Source organism: Melozone crissalis, unplaced genomic scaffold (assembly GCF_028551555.1).
Source record: "Melozone crissalis strain CALT ecotype California unplaced genomic scaffold, PUWL_Pcris_2 ptg000002l_1, whole genome shotgun sequence".
Taxonomy (NCBI): Eukaryota; Metazoa; Chordata; class Aves; order Passeriformes; family Passerellidae; genus Melozone; species Melozone crissalis.
In genome coordinates, this window is record NW_026535780.1 from 24288398 (window position 1) to 24303326 (window position 14929).

A 14929-nucleotide genomic window follows, 5' to 3' on the forward strand; every position below is an offset into this window, starting at 1 on the left:
TTTCTGCAAAATCATAATTCAGGAACTAAAATTACATGCACAGAACTTAAGTAAATCAAATTTCATCTCTTTCTGTTAAGACTTCCATGAGCATAATTTTAACCTTGAAAGTGATGACTGCGTGTGTATTTATTTTCTTTTTTTCCTTCTCTTTTTAACTTAACAGGTGCACTGGATGTAGAAGAAAGGAATCGCCAAATGAAAATGAGCAAGTACAAACAGGTAGCAGGATCAGATTCCAGGCTGGAACAAGATTATCATTCTAAGGCAAGGGAGTTTTATTTTGAAAAGCAACAAAATATGCTAAACTGAAATATCCAACATCCTATTAGAAAGCAATAGATGAATGCCAGGTTGTTTCTTCAGTAAAAGTTTCTAATGTGTCTATAATAAAATTTTGGAAATGTGCAGCAAAACTCTTAACATACAGTGTTCTTGATTATTAAAATTTAAGAAGGATAATTTAAAGCAAATGAAAGAACCAGTGTAATTGTCTATCAGAATGAACTATAGTGCCATGATTTAAAAATTCAAAGAAGGAAAAAAAGATGTTTATTGAGTGACAGATGGCATGAGAGCTATTGAAACTTGCTCATGGCTCTCATATAGTTGTACAGAGAGTTATCTTGATCCACTGAAAACTGGAAGATGCAGTGTTACTTAGCTTAATAATGGCTTTTTAGCACTTGTAAAAGTATTTTATACATCAACAAAAGCTTTTAGCCCAGCTGTGGCAGATTGCCAAGAATCTGAATATCTACGTAGTAGTATAACCTTAAATATACTATCAAAAATTTCCTGCTATCTGGAACAGGGTCATGTCATATACAGTATGTTAATTAAAATAATCAAGATATTTTCAATTTAAATTTCTATTATGCAAAAATAATTTAGTGTCCTCTAAAAGGCTTCATTAATTGAGGTCGCATTTTAAGTGGAAAACACGAGACTTCTGACCTATAAAATTTGGCTGAGGAAAAGATATCTGGTTTAGACTTTTATTTCCAGGTTGTTTTTCCTTGCTCCCAGAACTGGCAAAGCTACTGTAAAGTGAAACATTTAGTATTTGAATGCAAATAAACCATCAAATTTATTAATTATTAATTAATAACTATTATTATAATTAATTATTTGTTTGCAGATAATTTAGACTAATACACTTCATATAATTACTTTCTAGAATATACATTTCAGTGTGGGAAAATAGAAGCACTTTAGCAAAGTCCATTTAGAAATGGAAAGCCCTACTACTGAAAATAGAATTGACAAAACCAAAACCACGAAAATGGCTTAAGATACTTTAAAATTCCGTAGATGTGCTGCATGGTTATTTGGGTGTTTTGCAAATGTAGTTTTAACTGCACAAAGCATAGGAATGTTTATTAACATGTAAGAGGGACTTGAGTACTGTTGTGTTTAGCTGTTTTTTATGTGACACCTATGGAAAGTATTTCTATATTGTTGGCTGTGAAAAGTGTTGCCTTTGAGAGGTGAGCGTAACACTGTGAGTGGCCCTCATCGTAAGTGTTGTGATTGTATGTACCACAAAAATATGACTTTATGTATTGTATGTACAACCAGAATTAATCTGCTCATTTTCCTGCTCCCTCAATGCTTAGCTGAAATTTGAGTCAGAAGTAGGACTGGTGCAGATTAAATTGGTTCTCATGTCAAGGAGTGAGATAGAACATGACTACCTAAGGAAGTATTTATTACCCTTGGTTTTCCATTTCACCTACACCATATTATTGGGCATCACTCTACATCTTTTATCTCTTTAATTAAAATTTTGCCTTCAGTATTATTGGAATGTATTAAAGAGGAAAATTATAAATGGAATTATTTGATGAATATGGTGGTTTATTTATTGCACATATCAAACAATGTCTCCAGAAATAAACAGTTAATTTATTCTTCTGCTTAAGTGTAGTTTCAGTACTTGAAAGTGAGTTTTTATTCTATCAACGAACCTGTGGAACTAGACACTGAATAATCACATATATGTAGTAATTCAATATGCATTTTTAACATTGTGTAGTTTCAAAGCCATGTGAGAACCATAAATCTCATAAACCATATGAGAGCTCTGTCTTCACTTTTTTACTAACAAGGCTTCAATTCCCCTTAATTAAATTCCTATATTATCTAGAGACAGAAAACAAGTAAGTAAAATTTATTTATCTACCTGGTTTCTACAGAAATTCTTTAGAAATCATGAACTGAAACATGTTTGTCGAATGGTGACTGTAATGTTCTGTATAGTGCACAGTGACTTTGATTTTTCTAGACTTCTCAGCTGGCACAAGCATGGCACTCATGAGTGCCATGCCTGAGAAAAATATCGTTAAGTAGGCATTAAGCCACATTCAGAAAAGCCAGCACATAGAATTTTCTTTTAACTTTTCTATTTCCTTCTTTAAATAGAAGTCAACAGGTCAACAGCATCTTTATGTCCCTCTTGATTACTTTAACTTAGGAAAAAATACCCAATATCAGTCCTTGCTGAGAAGGCAAAAGCTATAAAAATAGAAGTTCTAATAAATATTGAAATATTAAAATAGGCACCCAGTGTTGTATCTCTCCAGCTTTGTTCTACCTCTGGAAGTCAGTACTAGCGGCTTTAGAGGAAGGTACCCCTCTGTGGTGCATAGTCATAAATTAAGTTTGTGGGAAAAGTTTAATTCCAGATCTCAGTGTTCTTAGAAGCTGCTGAAATATGAAATTGATTCTCCTTATATTTTTAACTCAGGGTTGATAATAGAGATTGTATCTCTATTATTCTTATACATTCCTCATTATTTTTGGAACAATAATTATTCTGCTTCCATAATATTTTGTATACATTAGTTTAGTAGGGTGCAAAAGACATTTCCTTAAATAACTTCCTTCAGAAGCTGCTGAAGTGTGGTTTCAGGACAGACATAAGAAAAGCAAGTAATATATTAACTTTCATAGGAATATTTACAGCTAAGCAGATGAGAGAAAAACATTGTAGGCACTAAGGATGAGGTAAATTAATTTCTGGTATTGGAACAGCTATTTATTTCTGCTTATTGGGTACTAGTAAACTTGTACTAAATAGGATATATATACTAAAGTCTGAATTTCAGTGCTGCTGGATGCTGACATAATGGAAAACCTGAACTATATAAATAAAGAAAAAATGCTCAGTAGCACAAGAGTGTTCCACCAGAGGCAAAATTAACCATTTACCATACTGTGCCTCTGCAACCCCAGCCTGATTTGTGTAATTTCCCTCAATTAAAAGAATCTTTCTGTGACTAGTTTGTTGTTTGACATAAGAGCTAAGCTTCCCAGTTCTAAATTGTTAAGCAAGATGTACTCTGAAGAGGGAAGGGCAAGATGGGAGCTGAGCGAGCCACATGCTGGACTCACACAGCTCCCATTTTGTAGAGCTGGTTTTTGGAGTCACTTCCCAAACTCCCTCATCAAATCTCTCTGAACCTCTCTGCCTTGCTCCCTGCTTTTTACTCCCACCATTCTGGCAAACAAATTGGTGGTGCTGTGTTTGGTGAGCAGCATCTTCCTCTGGCCATTCCCACCAGTGCTCAGATACAGGAATTCCTGCTGACAAATTGAGGATGGAGGATGAGAGAAATCCTGTCATTCCTCTCTCCTTGCCCCATGACTAGATTATGCACAGTGGATCAGCTGAGGAGAGTTAAAAAGCTTTGGTGTTGCTAAGAAAAAAAGAGAGAAGATACTTCTGGTATAAAGAACCCTAGAAGGGTTTGCAATCAGAGTGAAATCAAGAGAAAATTCTAACAACTTGGGCTAATGTTAGCCCCTACAGAAAGTCTGGTCACTGATGTCAAACTAAAGGGAGCTGGATTTATGTAGGAGCAACAGCAGTGACAAACTATGGCTTTCTTTAGGAACAAAGGTAAAACAGACTGACAACTAGCTGACACACATTTAAACCTCTAAGTATCTTGAGACTCATTTTATTTGTTTCATTAGGAAAAAAAAATGACCTACAAAAAGGCAGAGAAATCCAGTTACATAATATAGCAATTAGTAATAGTCAGTAATGTAGTAATTAGAAAAAGAGTATGTTAGAGAACCAAGGAATAAAGTTGGAATAAAAGAGGTAAAAGAGCAGATAAAAACTTGACTTTTTTGCTGAACAAGCTTATTTAGCCAAATGTAGAAAAGACTACATCAAATACAGAATAATACAGAACATCAAAGAGGATTTCCTAAATCCACCTTTAATTATTCATATTGATTATAATACCGGAACTTTCTGCATCATCAGATATATGTAAAGTTGCATTTCCTGATAATCAATCAGCACAAGCCTAATTCTCTGTGTTTGGTGTACTGTAAGGCATACTAGCATGCTAGTTTGTGATCTTCTAGCCTGGTAACAAGATCAAGACAAATTAAACTGTGGAAGAGTCAAGCATGTGTTTAGCTTTTTGAGTAGTGTAGATGCAGCTGCAGCTCTGCAGAATGAGACACTTTGATTCAGCAGTGAATCAAGTAAAACCTTAAGGGATTCCTGTGTGAGAGAATGTGGAAAAGGTAAGATCTGGAGGTGGAAGAGGCTGAATTTGAATGCCTCAGAAGCAGATCTTAATTGTAAGGTCTTGTAAAGTGCAAAAGTGCTGCCAAGAGTTGCCTTTTCCCTCTGAAACCCGCAGGAAGTAGTTTTGCCATGGGTACACTACATGTGGAATCCTTTGACCTTTGCTGTCAACTGAAAGATTTCGTATAATGGTGGTTTGGGAATCCCTTTGTCTCCTCCTTTAAAATCAAAGCAGAGCCTTACACAGAGCAGCAAAGTGAGCTAGCAGAAGCACTTGCCACATTTCTTCTTGAAACTCTTGTGGGAAAGGGAGTTAAACAAACATTGCACTAAAAGGGATGTTGGGAACTTTGATATTTGGCTGCATATAAGCTGTATTTAGTTTATATTGGTTTTATATTGACAACTGATTTAGAGTTCTTGGAGGAGCATGAGATGCCCAGTAATAGTTTGGCAATTTATGATAATTATGAATATACCTCTTTCATCTATAATTGTTTCTTACAGCTGATGCTGTTAAGGATGTAATTAGAAATATTCAAAATACTAAATACAAAATGGAGGCTATTTAGATATCTATGTGCCCTCAAAACCACTCATAAATTGTTTTGTATATACTTCTTTTTAGTATACCAGTTTAAATTTTAAAATTTTAAGTATCTGAATAAAACTTGGAGAAACAAAATAATTCTAAAGGAGCTGTGCTGGAGAATAGTTAAGAAAGCAAAGACTAACACAGATAGGACCACCCACAAATATTCAGTGCAATAAATTTCCGTAGAATGCCCATTCCGCTGAGGGCCCTGCCAGGAGAATTTGGTAGGCTTCCAAAGGGAAGAGCACTGTGTAGTTCCCTGCTCCTTCCCATTGCCCTCCTCTGCACCAATAAGCTCCTGTCTTCAGAAAATAAACCAAACACCAATTACACCAACTGAGAACTTCCCAGGTGAGGAAACATTTTCCTTGTTGCCTGTTCCATGGCTTTTGTGCTCTCCTGAGGACTAATGAGTATTGTTCTTCGGGCAAAAACTTGGTAGCTGCACCAGCTGGTCTGGAAGGACAGGTCCTGTCACTGCCCACAGCCTGTGGGTGCTCAGGTCATCTAATCCATCACTCATGTGTGTGATCTGTAATGAATTTTTCTGGTCAGTGGCAGAGCATCTCTCTGGCCCATAGTGCTGGTAGCATTTATATTTTCAATCAAGTATTTCTTTGTATTTTAAATAGAAAAATTTTGGGGAATAAATTGCTGAAATGGAAGTTCTGGTTCCTATAAGTACAGGATTTAAAGCTCAGTTATAAGGCTCAAAAATATATCTAGATGAAATAAATTCAGAATTCTAGAACTGAACTCTATATACATGGTAATGTAGAAAATATCTCTTCTTTAATTTCTATTTTTATCAAACTGTATTTTGCTGATGTGTTAGAATTAATATAGCGACTTTGAAGATAGATAGGGGTTGCTGTGATTTCTAGTATTTTCTTCTTCAGTAAAAGTTGTGGCAAGTTCTTAGAAAATATTTCTGTTGCTGTCATTTCCCTTTTCCTTAAATTTAAGCACTCTTTTTATTTATTTTGGCCTTGATAATTTTTCAATTAATTTTTTTAATCTTGAGTGTCCATGTCTCTATCTGAAATTTATGGTATTTTAAAATTTAGTACTGTGATTACCAAAAGTACTGCATTCACATATGATGATTGTGTCTGAAATTTAAACATCTGAAAGGAGGCTGATGCTGACTGTCTTTAGCTGTCAACAGGTGTTTTCTGTTGTCACATTTTCTTAGATTTTGTATAAGCTTATATTGGTAATCATGTTTAGAAAGAAGAGGTTAAATACTTTATAGAATGTTATTGAAGAAGTACGTTATAATCTTACAATGAATCTCAAAGAGAAAAAATGACCCCAAAATTAAAAAATAAAACCATCATTCTATTTTGGCTCTGAATTTTCATTAGTTATAGGTGTCTACTAGGGAAAAAAAGGGCTTTTCAATCACAGAGAATTGGGTTTCCATTAAAAAAGCACAAATTATAACTGTAACACAGTCCTGTGTTTTATAGTGATGATTTAAATATTCTTTTGGGAAGAACAAGTATTTTCAAGAAAAAAAATATTTTAGTAAGCACATAGATCCCTCATATACAGCAAAATTTATATCAAAGCTTTCTGTAAAAGCCAAATTCACTTGATCATTGTAACCATTCCTTTAATAATCACATTTTAAACTCATCTGGGAGATGTTTTGATCAACTTCCATCCAGAGCAATCACTGCAATCTATCTTAAATCCTTTTATCCTTTTTATAATGGAATGTGTTTTCCTTTCTGAATGGCTTTGTATAGACAAGTGAATTGTTAAACTGTTAGTCTTTTGGTTCAGAGCTACTGTCTTTTCATAGTAAACTCAATTATTCCTGTGTACAGTTTTTTATCTGAATTTAAGCTGTAAAGTTCCAAGATGCTATTGAACTAAGTGGCAATTAGTGTGCAAAATACTGTGACTATGCTTGAATTAATGATTTTAGTTTTTATGAAACTGTTGTTATGCTGATAATACATGAGAAAATCTACAGAAAAAAAAAAAGAAAAAGATTAACTGGGAAATATATATTAAATATTTGGGTGCCAAGGTGTGGGATTCAAAAATAGAGAACATATGAAGTTAATTGAATTGCTACAACAATCAGGGAACTCTAAGAAATTAGAATAATAATCTGTGATAACATGAATCACACCATATTGTGCTACTTAATTCTGTGCCATGTCAAATGTGTACAAAAAAGTCATTATTCACCTTTGAAGTACAAAAGAGCAGTGGCTCCATGATGGAAACAGGTTTGCCAGATCAATCTGCTAGACTGCTGACCTTGAAAAATCAAGGAAAGTGTGGCACACACTTAGAAAGGACAGACCTGAAATCTCAGTGCAGGGCTTGCACAGAGCCTGTTTAAATGTGTAGGATTCAAAATGAACCATAGAATGAATCATAGAATGGCCTGAGTTGGAAAGGACCTTAAAGATCATCTGCTTCCTGTCCCCCTGCTTTGGGCAGGGCCACCTCCCACTAGACCAGGCTGCTCAAAGCTCCACCCTGCTGTGTCTTGGTCACTGGGGCATCCACAATTTCTCTGTGCTACCTGTTCCAGTGCCTCACCACCATCACAGTAAAGAATTTCTTCCTAATATCTTGTCTATTCTTTCAGTTTAAAGCCATTACCCCTCATTCTATCACTACAGAGTCTTGTAGAAAACTCCTTCGCTGTCATTTTTTACTGAAGGCTTCTGTAAGGTCTTCCTGGAGCCTTCTCTTCTCCAGGCTGAAGCAGCAGGACCTTTGTCTGCTGCACAGAGGGTGGCTCGGAAGGGACGGTCAGATTTGCAGGCCGCCCCTCACCTCACAGCCCTCCTGCCCGGCCCAGCTCCAGGAGCTGCTCCTGGGACAGCCCCTAGAGAGCTGCTCCTGTGGTTTAGCTGAGCCACCTTAGAGGAGGGATTTGCCCAGAGGTTACTGTTATCATTTGTAACTCTGGCTATAATAATGTTTTAGTGGTCCGGATGTTTTATTCACACCTGGGAGTGCTCCTCTTTATTAAATAGGTTGATTTTCTTTGATAGCAACCACAAAATTATAAATGAAAATTTAACCAGCTTATCAACTTTTTTCCAAGCAATAGGTTTGTGGTTTTGAGGAATTTTTGCCAGCTGATACACGGGAGAGAATGCTATGTGTGTGTGTCTATCAGATTTCTCTGTGGATTTTTGATTCTTATTTTAGTAAGTACCTTAACTACCTAAACTCCTACAGTTATTTTTCATTAATATAACTGCGGCTTCAAGCACCTGTACTGCAAGTAGCTCATGTGAAGGATTTACAGAGGTATTCCACAGAGCCATTATTGTGAAAAGTTGGTTCTGCACAATGGAGCTAATCAAAGAGGGGTCAGGACCTTGGAGTCTCAGCTCAGCATAGGGAGGTTCTTGTAAAGCCTCAATGTCTTCAACAACACTCACAGTGAGAATGTTACCAAGATATGAAATTACCTCTGTGTCCTTTCTAACCTGTGGTATTTACTGCTGTTTCTGGGAACTAAAGGCTTTGCTTACAAGAACTAGTATTTTTTTAGTGCTAGGAAACAGAATATTTTCTTTAGTAATTTATCAGGAGGAGTATTATCCTTCCCCTGTGGATGGAAATCATTGTTTTACTGGAGATTTCATTGACAGGCTGGAGTCAGTGAATAATGGCAGGAAATGACACAATTTTGTCTGAGGTTCTGCTTGTTCTCTCACGGTAAAATTATTCTAATATATCTTTTTTCTTCAAACTGTGTAAAATCCTTGAAGGATGTTATGTTTGTTGCGACATATAGAGCATCTTAGATGCATTGATTTCAGAGAACCAGGATACATAGTTCTGTTTCTGCTCTCTCTTGAGTGACATATACCATCATGTAAAAAACAATTCTGGTGATTTGCATAGTTCTGCAGTTTAACCTGAAACTACCAGCTAATTAACAAATTAGCATCTGAACTTTAATTAGCATCTGATTTTCTATTTTAAAAAAAATCAAAACACTGTGACATAGAGTTCTGTAAGTAAGTGACAAAACCTTAAATTCATTTCTGGCTGACTCTGAGTTTCAAGAATTGTAAAGAAGCAGATTGGGTGATGTTTAGGAAGCATTTTAAAATGTTTCCTTTCCCTAATCTAAGCTAGTTTCTAGTCACATAAATTTGGGAAATATTATGTTAATGCAATTCTGAGGAAACATTTATAAAATTAAAATAACTTCAAGATCTGAAGTTGTTCTAAGAATTCATAGACATTAAAAATCTTCAAAAATATTTACAGAAGTTTTGATCTCAGAATAGCTCCAATCTAAGTACCTGTCTTTTGAAATGAAATAAATTCTTCATGTGGTTTCAACTGGTATTTTTAAATTGGGTTTTTTTCTGCAAATGTTACGTATTATTGCCCTACTGTTTAAGTGGTCTCTGTGGTGAAGATGAAATTGTAAACAATATGAATAGATGTTGCATGTTTTCAGTAAAAGTGAACTCAGATTAACCTTATAAGCAAGCAAAGGTAAATCACAGTATTTAAAATGAGATATGGGAGACAGAAGTAGTAAATGTTTTCTAATTACTCCCTCAAGGACAATGACTGGGAGAAAAAGAGAGTTCAGTTTTTCTGATCCGTAGGAGCAGTTTGCTTGCTCAGGATCTCCCTGCAGCCTTTGTTTCGCTAGTTGCAACAAAACAAGAGTAAAGCTGCTGAGGAAATATATTTTAGGGAAAACAATGTTTTCTAAGCAGTTTATCTTGTTTATGGATTGATAAGGAAATTATGGTACCTATCTTGCAGATTGGTTCCTCCTTTAGCTTGACATGAATCAGCAGAAAATTTTCAGGAATGTTATCAGCTGAGCTTGCATTTTCTTATTGTACATGGATTGTCCAAGATGTATCCTAATAATCAGTGAAAACAAAACATTAAGAAATAAGATTATGTCATGTCCCCTCAAATCATGCTTGATTTTACAGGCTATCCTCTGATATCTGTGGATTTAAGGACTTGGAAAGTGAAATCATAGATGTATAAAGATATATTTATATCCTGTTCTTGAACAATTGTGGCCTTAGGCACTTCTGCTTACAGGAATAAGCACTCACCAGATGGCCATGTGTCAATCCAGCTGTTCTCTTCAGCATGAATTCTTTTGAAGGTGCTTTGTCCCAGGACAAATTTGGTGAAAGGCATATTAAATGTTACATAATGAAGGTGGGATTAAGGGGAAAGTTCTTATTTCTGTTCTTAAGCCATCAGGTATGCTGAAATAGTTAACAGGCTTGTGGGTTGAAATAAAATGCAATTAAATAGAAATTCTGTGATAAGAAAAGATGGTTGCCTTGCCATCTTTTTTATTTCATTTGTACTTGTTTTCATGAGACCAAAGGACTGAAATCAAATTATGGAAATAGATTTTAAAATCCAGGTTAATGTATAAAAAAATTGCATAAACTGCATATGATTTGATGTCCTAGCTTGCATTTGCAAAGTAACAACTCAAAGAAGCCCAAATTAGGTATACCAACCATAGAAAAATGTGGGTTTTATTTTTTTTTTAACAGGAATTCTACCTTGTTACTCTTTAAAAAATAAGCTGTTGACTGCATTCCAGGACTATATGAAGTGCAAAAGATTTTGAGTGCAGTGGTGGCAGAAATGGCATGTGAACCACTTGAGGAATGAAAACAAATACAGGAAGCATGCTTTGATTCATTTTATCCAATGTGAGTAGGATGTAGTAGTGTTAGAAGACCAAGGAGGAGCAGAAAAAAAAGAGTTATCACTCAAACTGGACCCATTGAGCAAGTGTAGGCTCACCAGGCTGTCCTACAAACATTCTGAAGTTCAACAGGACTTAAAGTACTGGAGATACTGTCAAATGTAATTGCACAGTAAATTGGGATGTCCGTGGATACCTGTCTTTTGCAATTAACCTGACTTGAACAGCCCAGACTTTTTACAGTAAATTGTGTCCATGGTGATGCATCTTCAGGAGTCTTGACATGGTGCTGTGGAATGCTAAAGGATTGCCGGTGTCTATTTAAAAAAAAAATTCTGCCTTCTGTGTAAGGCAGAATAGTTAATATGTGGCAGTCAAAAAGATTCAGGGCTGTGTGAGATGTTCTTTAGAGTTTATTACCCACCATCACATAGCCAGACTGTGGACCCATTTCTCTAAAGTGAAACTTGGTGACTGACTTTGCCCTGTTTTAAATAGCAATTAAAATTCTGGTGGAGATCAGCAATATGAAAGGGAAATTGGATAGTAAATGTTTCAAAGAAATCATTGGAAGATCTTTGTTTTTTTTTCTATTTTGTATACTTTTCTGAATTCCTTTCACATGGAAAAGGAGGAGTGACTGTTGGATATCCTTCTACCTTTAAGTATGATTGCAAGGTTCTTCCTTTGAAGCTCTTATTTGTTCACCTTCATATTAGGTAGACTCATATTTCTTCAAGATCTTGGCCTTTTTTCAAGAAATGTTGGGTATATTATGGTTAGAGAAATGCATTCTGTGCTTCACTTTTAACTTGATACAAAGCATCAGCTCTTGTAACAAGATGAAGTGCATCCACAGGGCACATAAGATTTTCTATTCCTTGTACTTATATGGTCAATTATAGCTGTTTCCCCCTAGCCATGTGCTGTACCTGGGTCTCTCTTTTGCCTCAATTAATCTGTCAGAATCACCTCTATTATTCCAGCTGTCAAAACTCCTCCTAAACATGTCAATTTCATTGATAAATAATAGAAAGCTGTTACCTTCACTTTTAAAGATGATGTCTGGTTATCCAGTAGATGAGGCATACCACCAAAGGAGTCCATGGTGTTGCTGTGGTGTCACATCCCACACTTCAATTATGTTTATGATTTAATGTTGAAGCTCTCTCTATGTGTAATTATTTTAAGGTAGCTTTTGATGAGATATTAGGAGACACCTAATATCATAAACTTGGCTATCATAAACCCTTTATTTTCATTCCAATATGTAGCACAACTTAGATTGCCTTTTAAGAATTTTTTGTGGTGATGATTATAATTATTCCTCTCTTGATTTGTCCTTTATCTTAAGCAACACTTTTTCACCCACTGTGTTTATCAAAGAAGAGATGGGATTTTAAACAATGCCTTTGTGATTTTGAACAGTCTGGAATAAAGTGGTAACTTTATATATTCCAGCTGAAAGTTTGCAGTTCTCTCTCCTTCTAAAATTTTTAAAATTTGGTCCTGACTTAAAGTAAGATTAAATAATAACATTTAGCTCCCTAGACTAGATGAAAGAATCTTTGTGAATTAATTCTGCATCAATAACAGCTTGATTTCAGAGCAAGTATTAGAGTAGTTGAAATTAGAGGTTGCCTTGATATTCCGAAAGTCATATTGTATGAAAAAAACCCATGAGAGGAAAAGCTACTTGGTGTTTGAAAATTACTGTAGGAACATATTCTTTTGTAGGAAGACAAACTTGTTGGCAAGCTAATTTTCAAGCTCACTTAAAGACACAAATAGTGAAGAGCTGCCTTACTGCTCCTACTTTAACAAATATTTACAGGGTCTGTAAGTTCTCTTGAAGTAATGACAGAATATTTTCTAGTGCTCTCCTGTATTTATATAACATTGTGCCCTTTGAAAGTTCTTTAAAAAAATTACACCATATGCCAACATATGTAAAGCTGATGATTTTTTGTCTTTTGATTTGGCTTGCCTCTGGACTACTTCCCTCTAGATTTCCAGTTGTCCCTAGGCGCTGATACGTTGGGGACTTCTGTATTACTTCTGCCCTTGAAGTTTCAACTTCAACTCCTGGATCAGCCTGAGTAATTTGGGTTGGAAAGGACCTCAAAAGCTGTCTAGCCCAACCTTTAGCAGAAGTCCAAGGCAAGGTCAGCGTCACATCAATACAGGTTCCTCAGGGCTTTAGCTGGTCAGGTCTTGAAAATATTCAAGGATCAAAACTCTGGGTAACTTGATCCATTACTTCACTCTGGCTATGGTAAAAATGAGCCTTATACCACTCAGAGCTGCTGTAAATTTATTGGCTCTGTCTTTTTGTCTTCTTCCCTGTATGACCTGACAATCTGCTGTTAGGTACTCCCATGGCCATCACTACTCAGTCAGAACGAGCCCAGCACCCCCAGCCAGCTTGGTGGCCTTCCAATAAACTTAATCTAATTTATCCATGTCAGTGTTTCACTTTGGGTCTCAAAAGTGCTTACAATATTGTAGATGCAGGCTAGCAACTGCTGAATAGGGGGGAATAATCTCTCCTCTTGTTCTATTTGTGCTCAAGTCAGTAAAACCAAGGCTTCCCTTCTCTCCTGCAAAGGCCCACTGCTGACTCGATCTTTTTCATTGTTGTTTTCCTTCCCTAATTTAGCTGTAGCATGCTATTTGCAGCATTGCTTAATTCCATAGTAAAGTCAGGTTTTAGGAACTCTGTAAAGCTGCATATGTGAGTATTGGTTAGTGAAATTGATAAATAGATGACACTACACAACAAAGGAAAGGATGTGAAAACTTTTGAAAAAAGTTTTTTTCACATGTTCAATAGAAATATGAATGTTCTTTTTTATTGATGTTTTAGTTGGTGGTCTAAATTTATTGGAAATTTTGATGGTTTACAAGGTGGGTTTGCAAATCTGATCACAGTCAGTTCTTTTTATTCAAGGTAGAAGTGGATTGGAATGTTTTGAATACTGAGGAAAAAAATCATTGCATAAGGAATGGAAGTGATGGATGAATGTATAGAGAACCACTGTACAACCAGCTAGATTTAGATTTATGGTCCAGGCATTGTCCTGCTCAGAAGTAGCAACACCATAGCTCTCTCCTTGATGTTAGTGCAAGGCAAGAATGCCAGGAGAGGTGCACAGGCTCAGGAGATCAGAGGATGCTGATTACAAAGCAAGAACTGGGTGAAAGAAGAAAAGTTGGAACAATGCCAGTGTTCCAATGACTCATCAGATGAAAATTATAGGGTTAAAAAGTATGATCCAAGACTTAGAAATAAAAAAGAGGAAGACAGGATAGGATCCAGGACTACAAAGCAGAAGACAGGATCAGCAGCCAAGAATGAGTCTAAGGTGGACTGACTGCAGCTCCGTATTGAAAAGCCCAAGGCAACTGTGGATCTCATTATATACCTAACATCTAATGCAAGAGCAGTGCAAGAATTAATCTCCTGTGGGACTGCTGTGTGCCATGTGATAGCTAAAGCAGAACTGGCAAAGGCAGACCTGACTGGCTTCACCTCAATTTTCTTGATTGATCTTGACAGAAGTGGCAAATGTAAACACAGATTATTGAGCTGCCTGTGTATAAATTACATAAAAGGGCAGATTAATCATAGCCTTCATCTTGAGTTTGTGTGTATGCAAGCTAAAGATAAACATATGTACTCATCTGTATGTGATATTTTGTAAAAACGTCTGAATTTTTTGCTTTATATAAGTCTAATGTTGTTGCTGTAAATGTTAGTAAGTATTTGGCTTTAATTTTAATGGCAGACTTCATTAGGCAGCCATTAACAAAAGTTTTAGAAAGAATCAAACAATCCAGTAACATTTATTCAAATAATGTGTGGTAATAACTAAAATTTGCAGAGCCTTTAGAGGTGGTGAATTCACACCAAGAGGTATAGAACGTTTCAAATTGCTGTGCTCTGGCTGCTTGAGAGCTTTTGTTAGTGAGCCAAAGAACTATTGAAATAGTCCAGAATGGTTCTTTAATCTTCTGGTAGTAGCACAATAGACAATTGTCTGAAACATCTTCCCAACATTTTGATCACTGAAAACATTGA

General features: G+C 35.9%; 1 protein-coding gene across 50 annotated transcripts in view; it reads left to right on the forward strand.

The window, feature by feature from the left end:
* Positions 1–14929, forward strand: part of RIMS2 (regulating synaptic membrane exocytosis 2) — a 443811-nt gene that overhangs the window by 354987 nt on the left and 73895 nt on the right. For 39 of the 50 annotated variants that reach the window (XM_054296393.1, XM_054296400.1, XM_054269313.1 and 36 more), the window contains one exon: positions 167–267. The exons of 8 other annotated variants lie outside the window; for them this stretch is intronic. In XM_054296393.1, the coding sequence (XP_054152368.1) occupies positions 167–267 (101 nt within the window). The remainder of the gene's footprint in view (positions 1–166; positions 268–14929) is intronic. 3 more of the 50 variants (XM_054296307.1, XM_054296342.1, XM_054296367.1) reach the window with 1 other exon arrangement.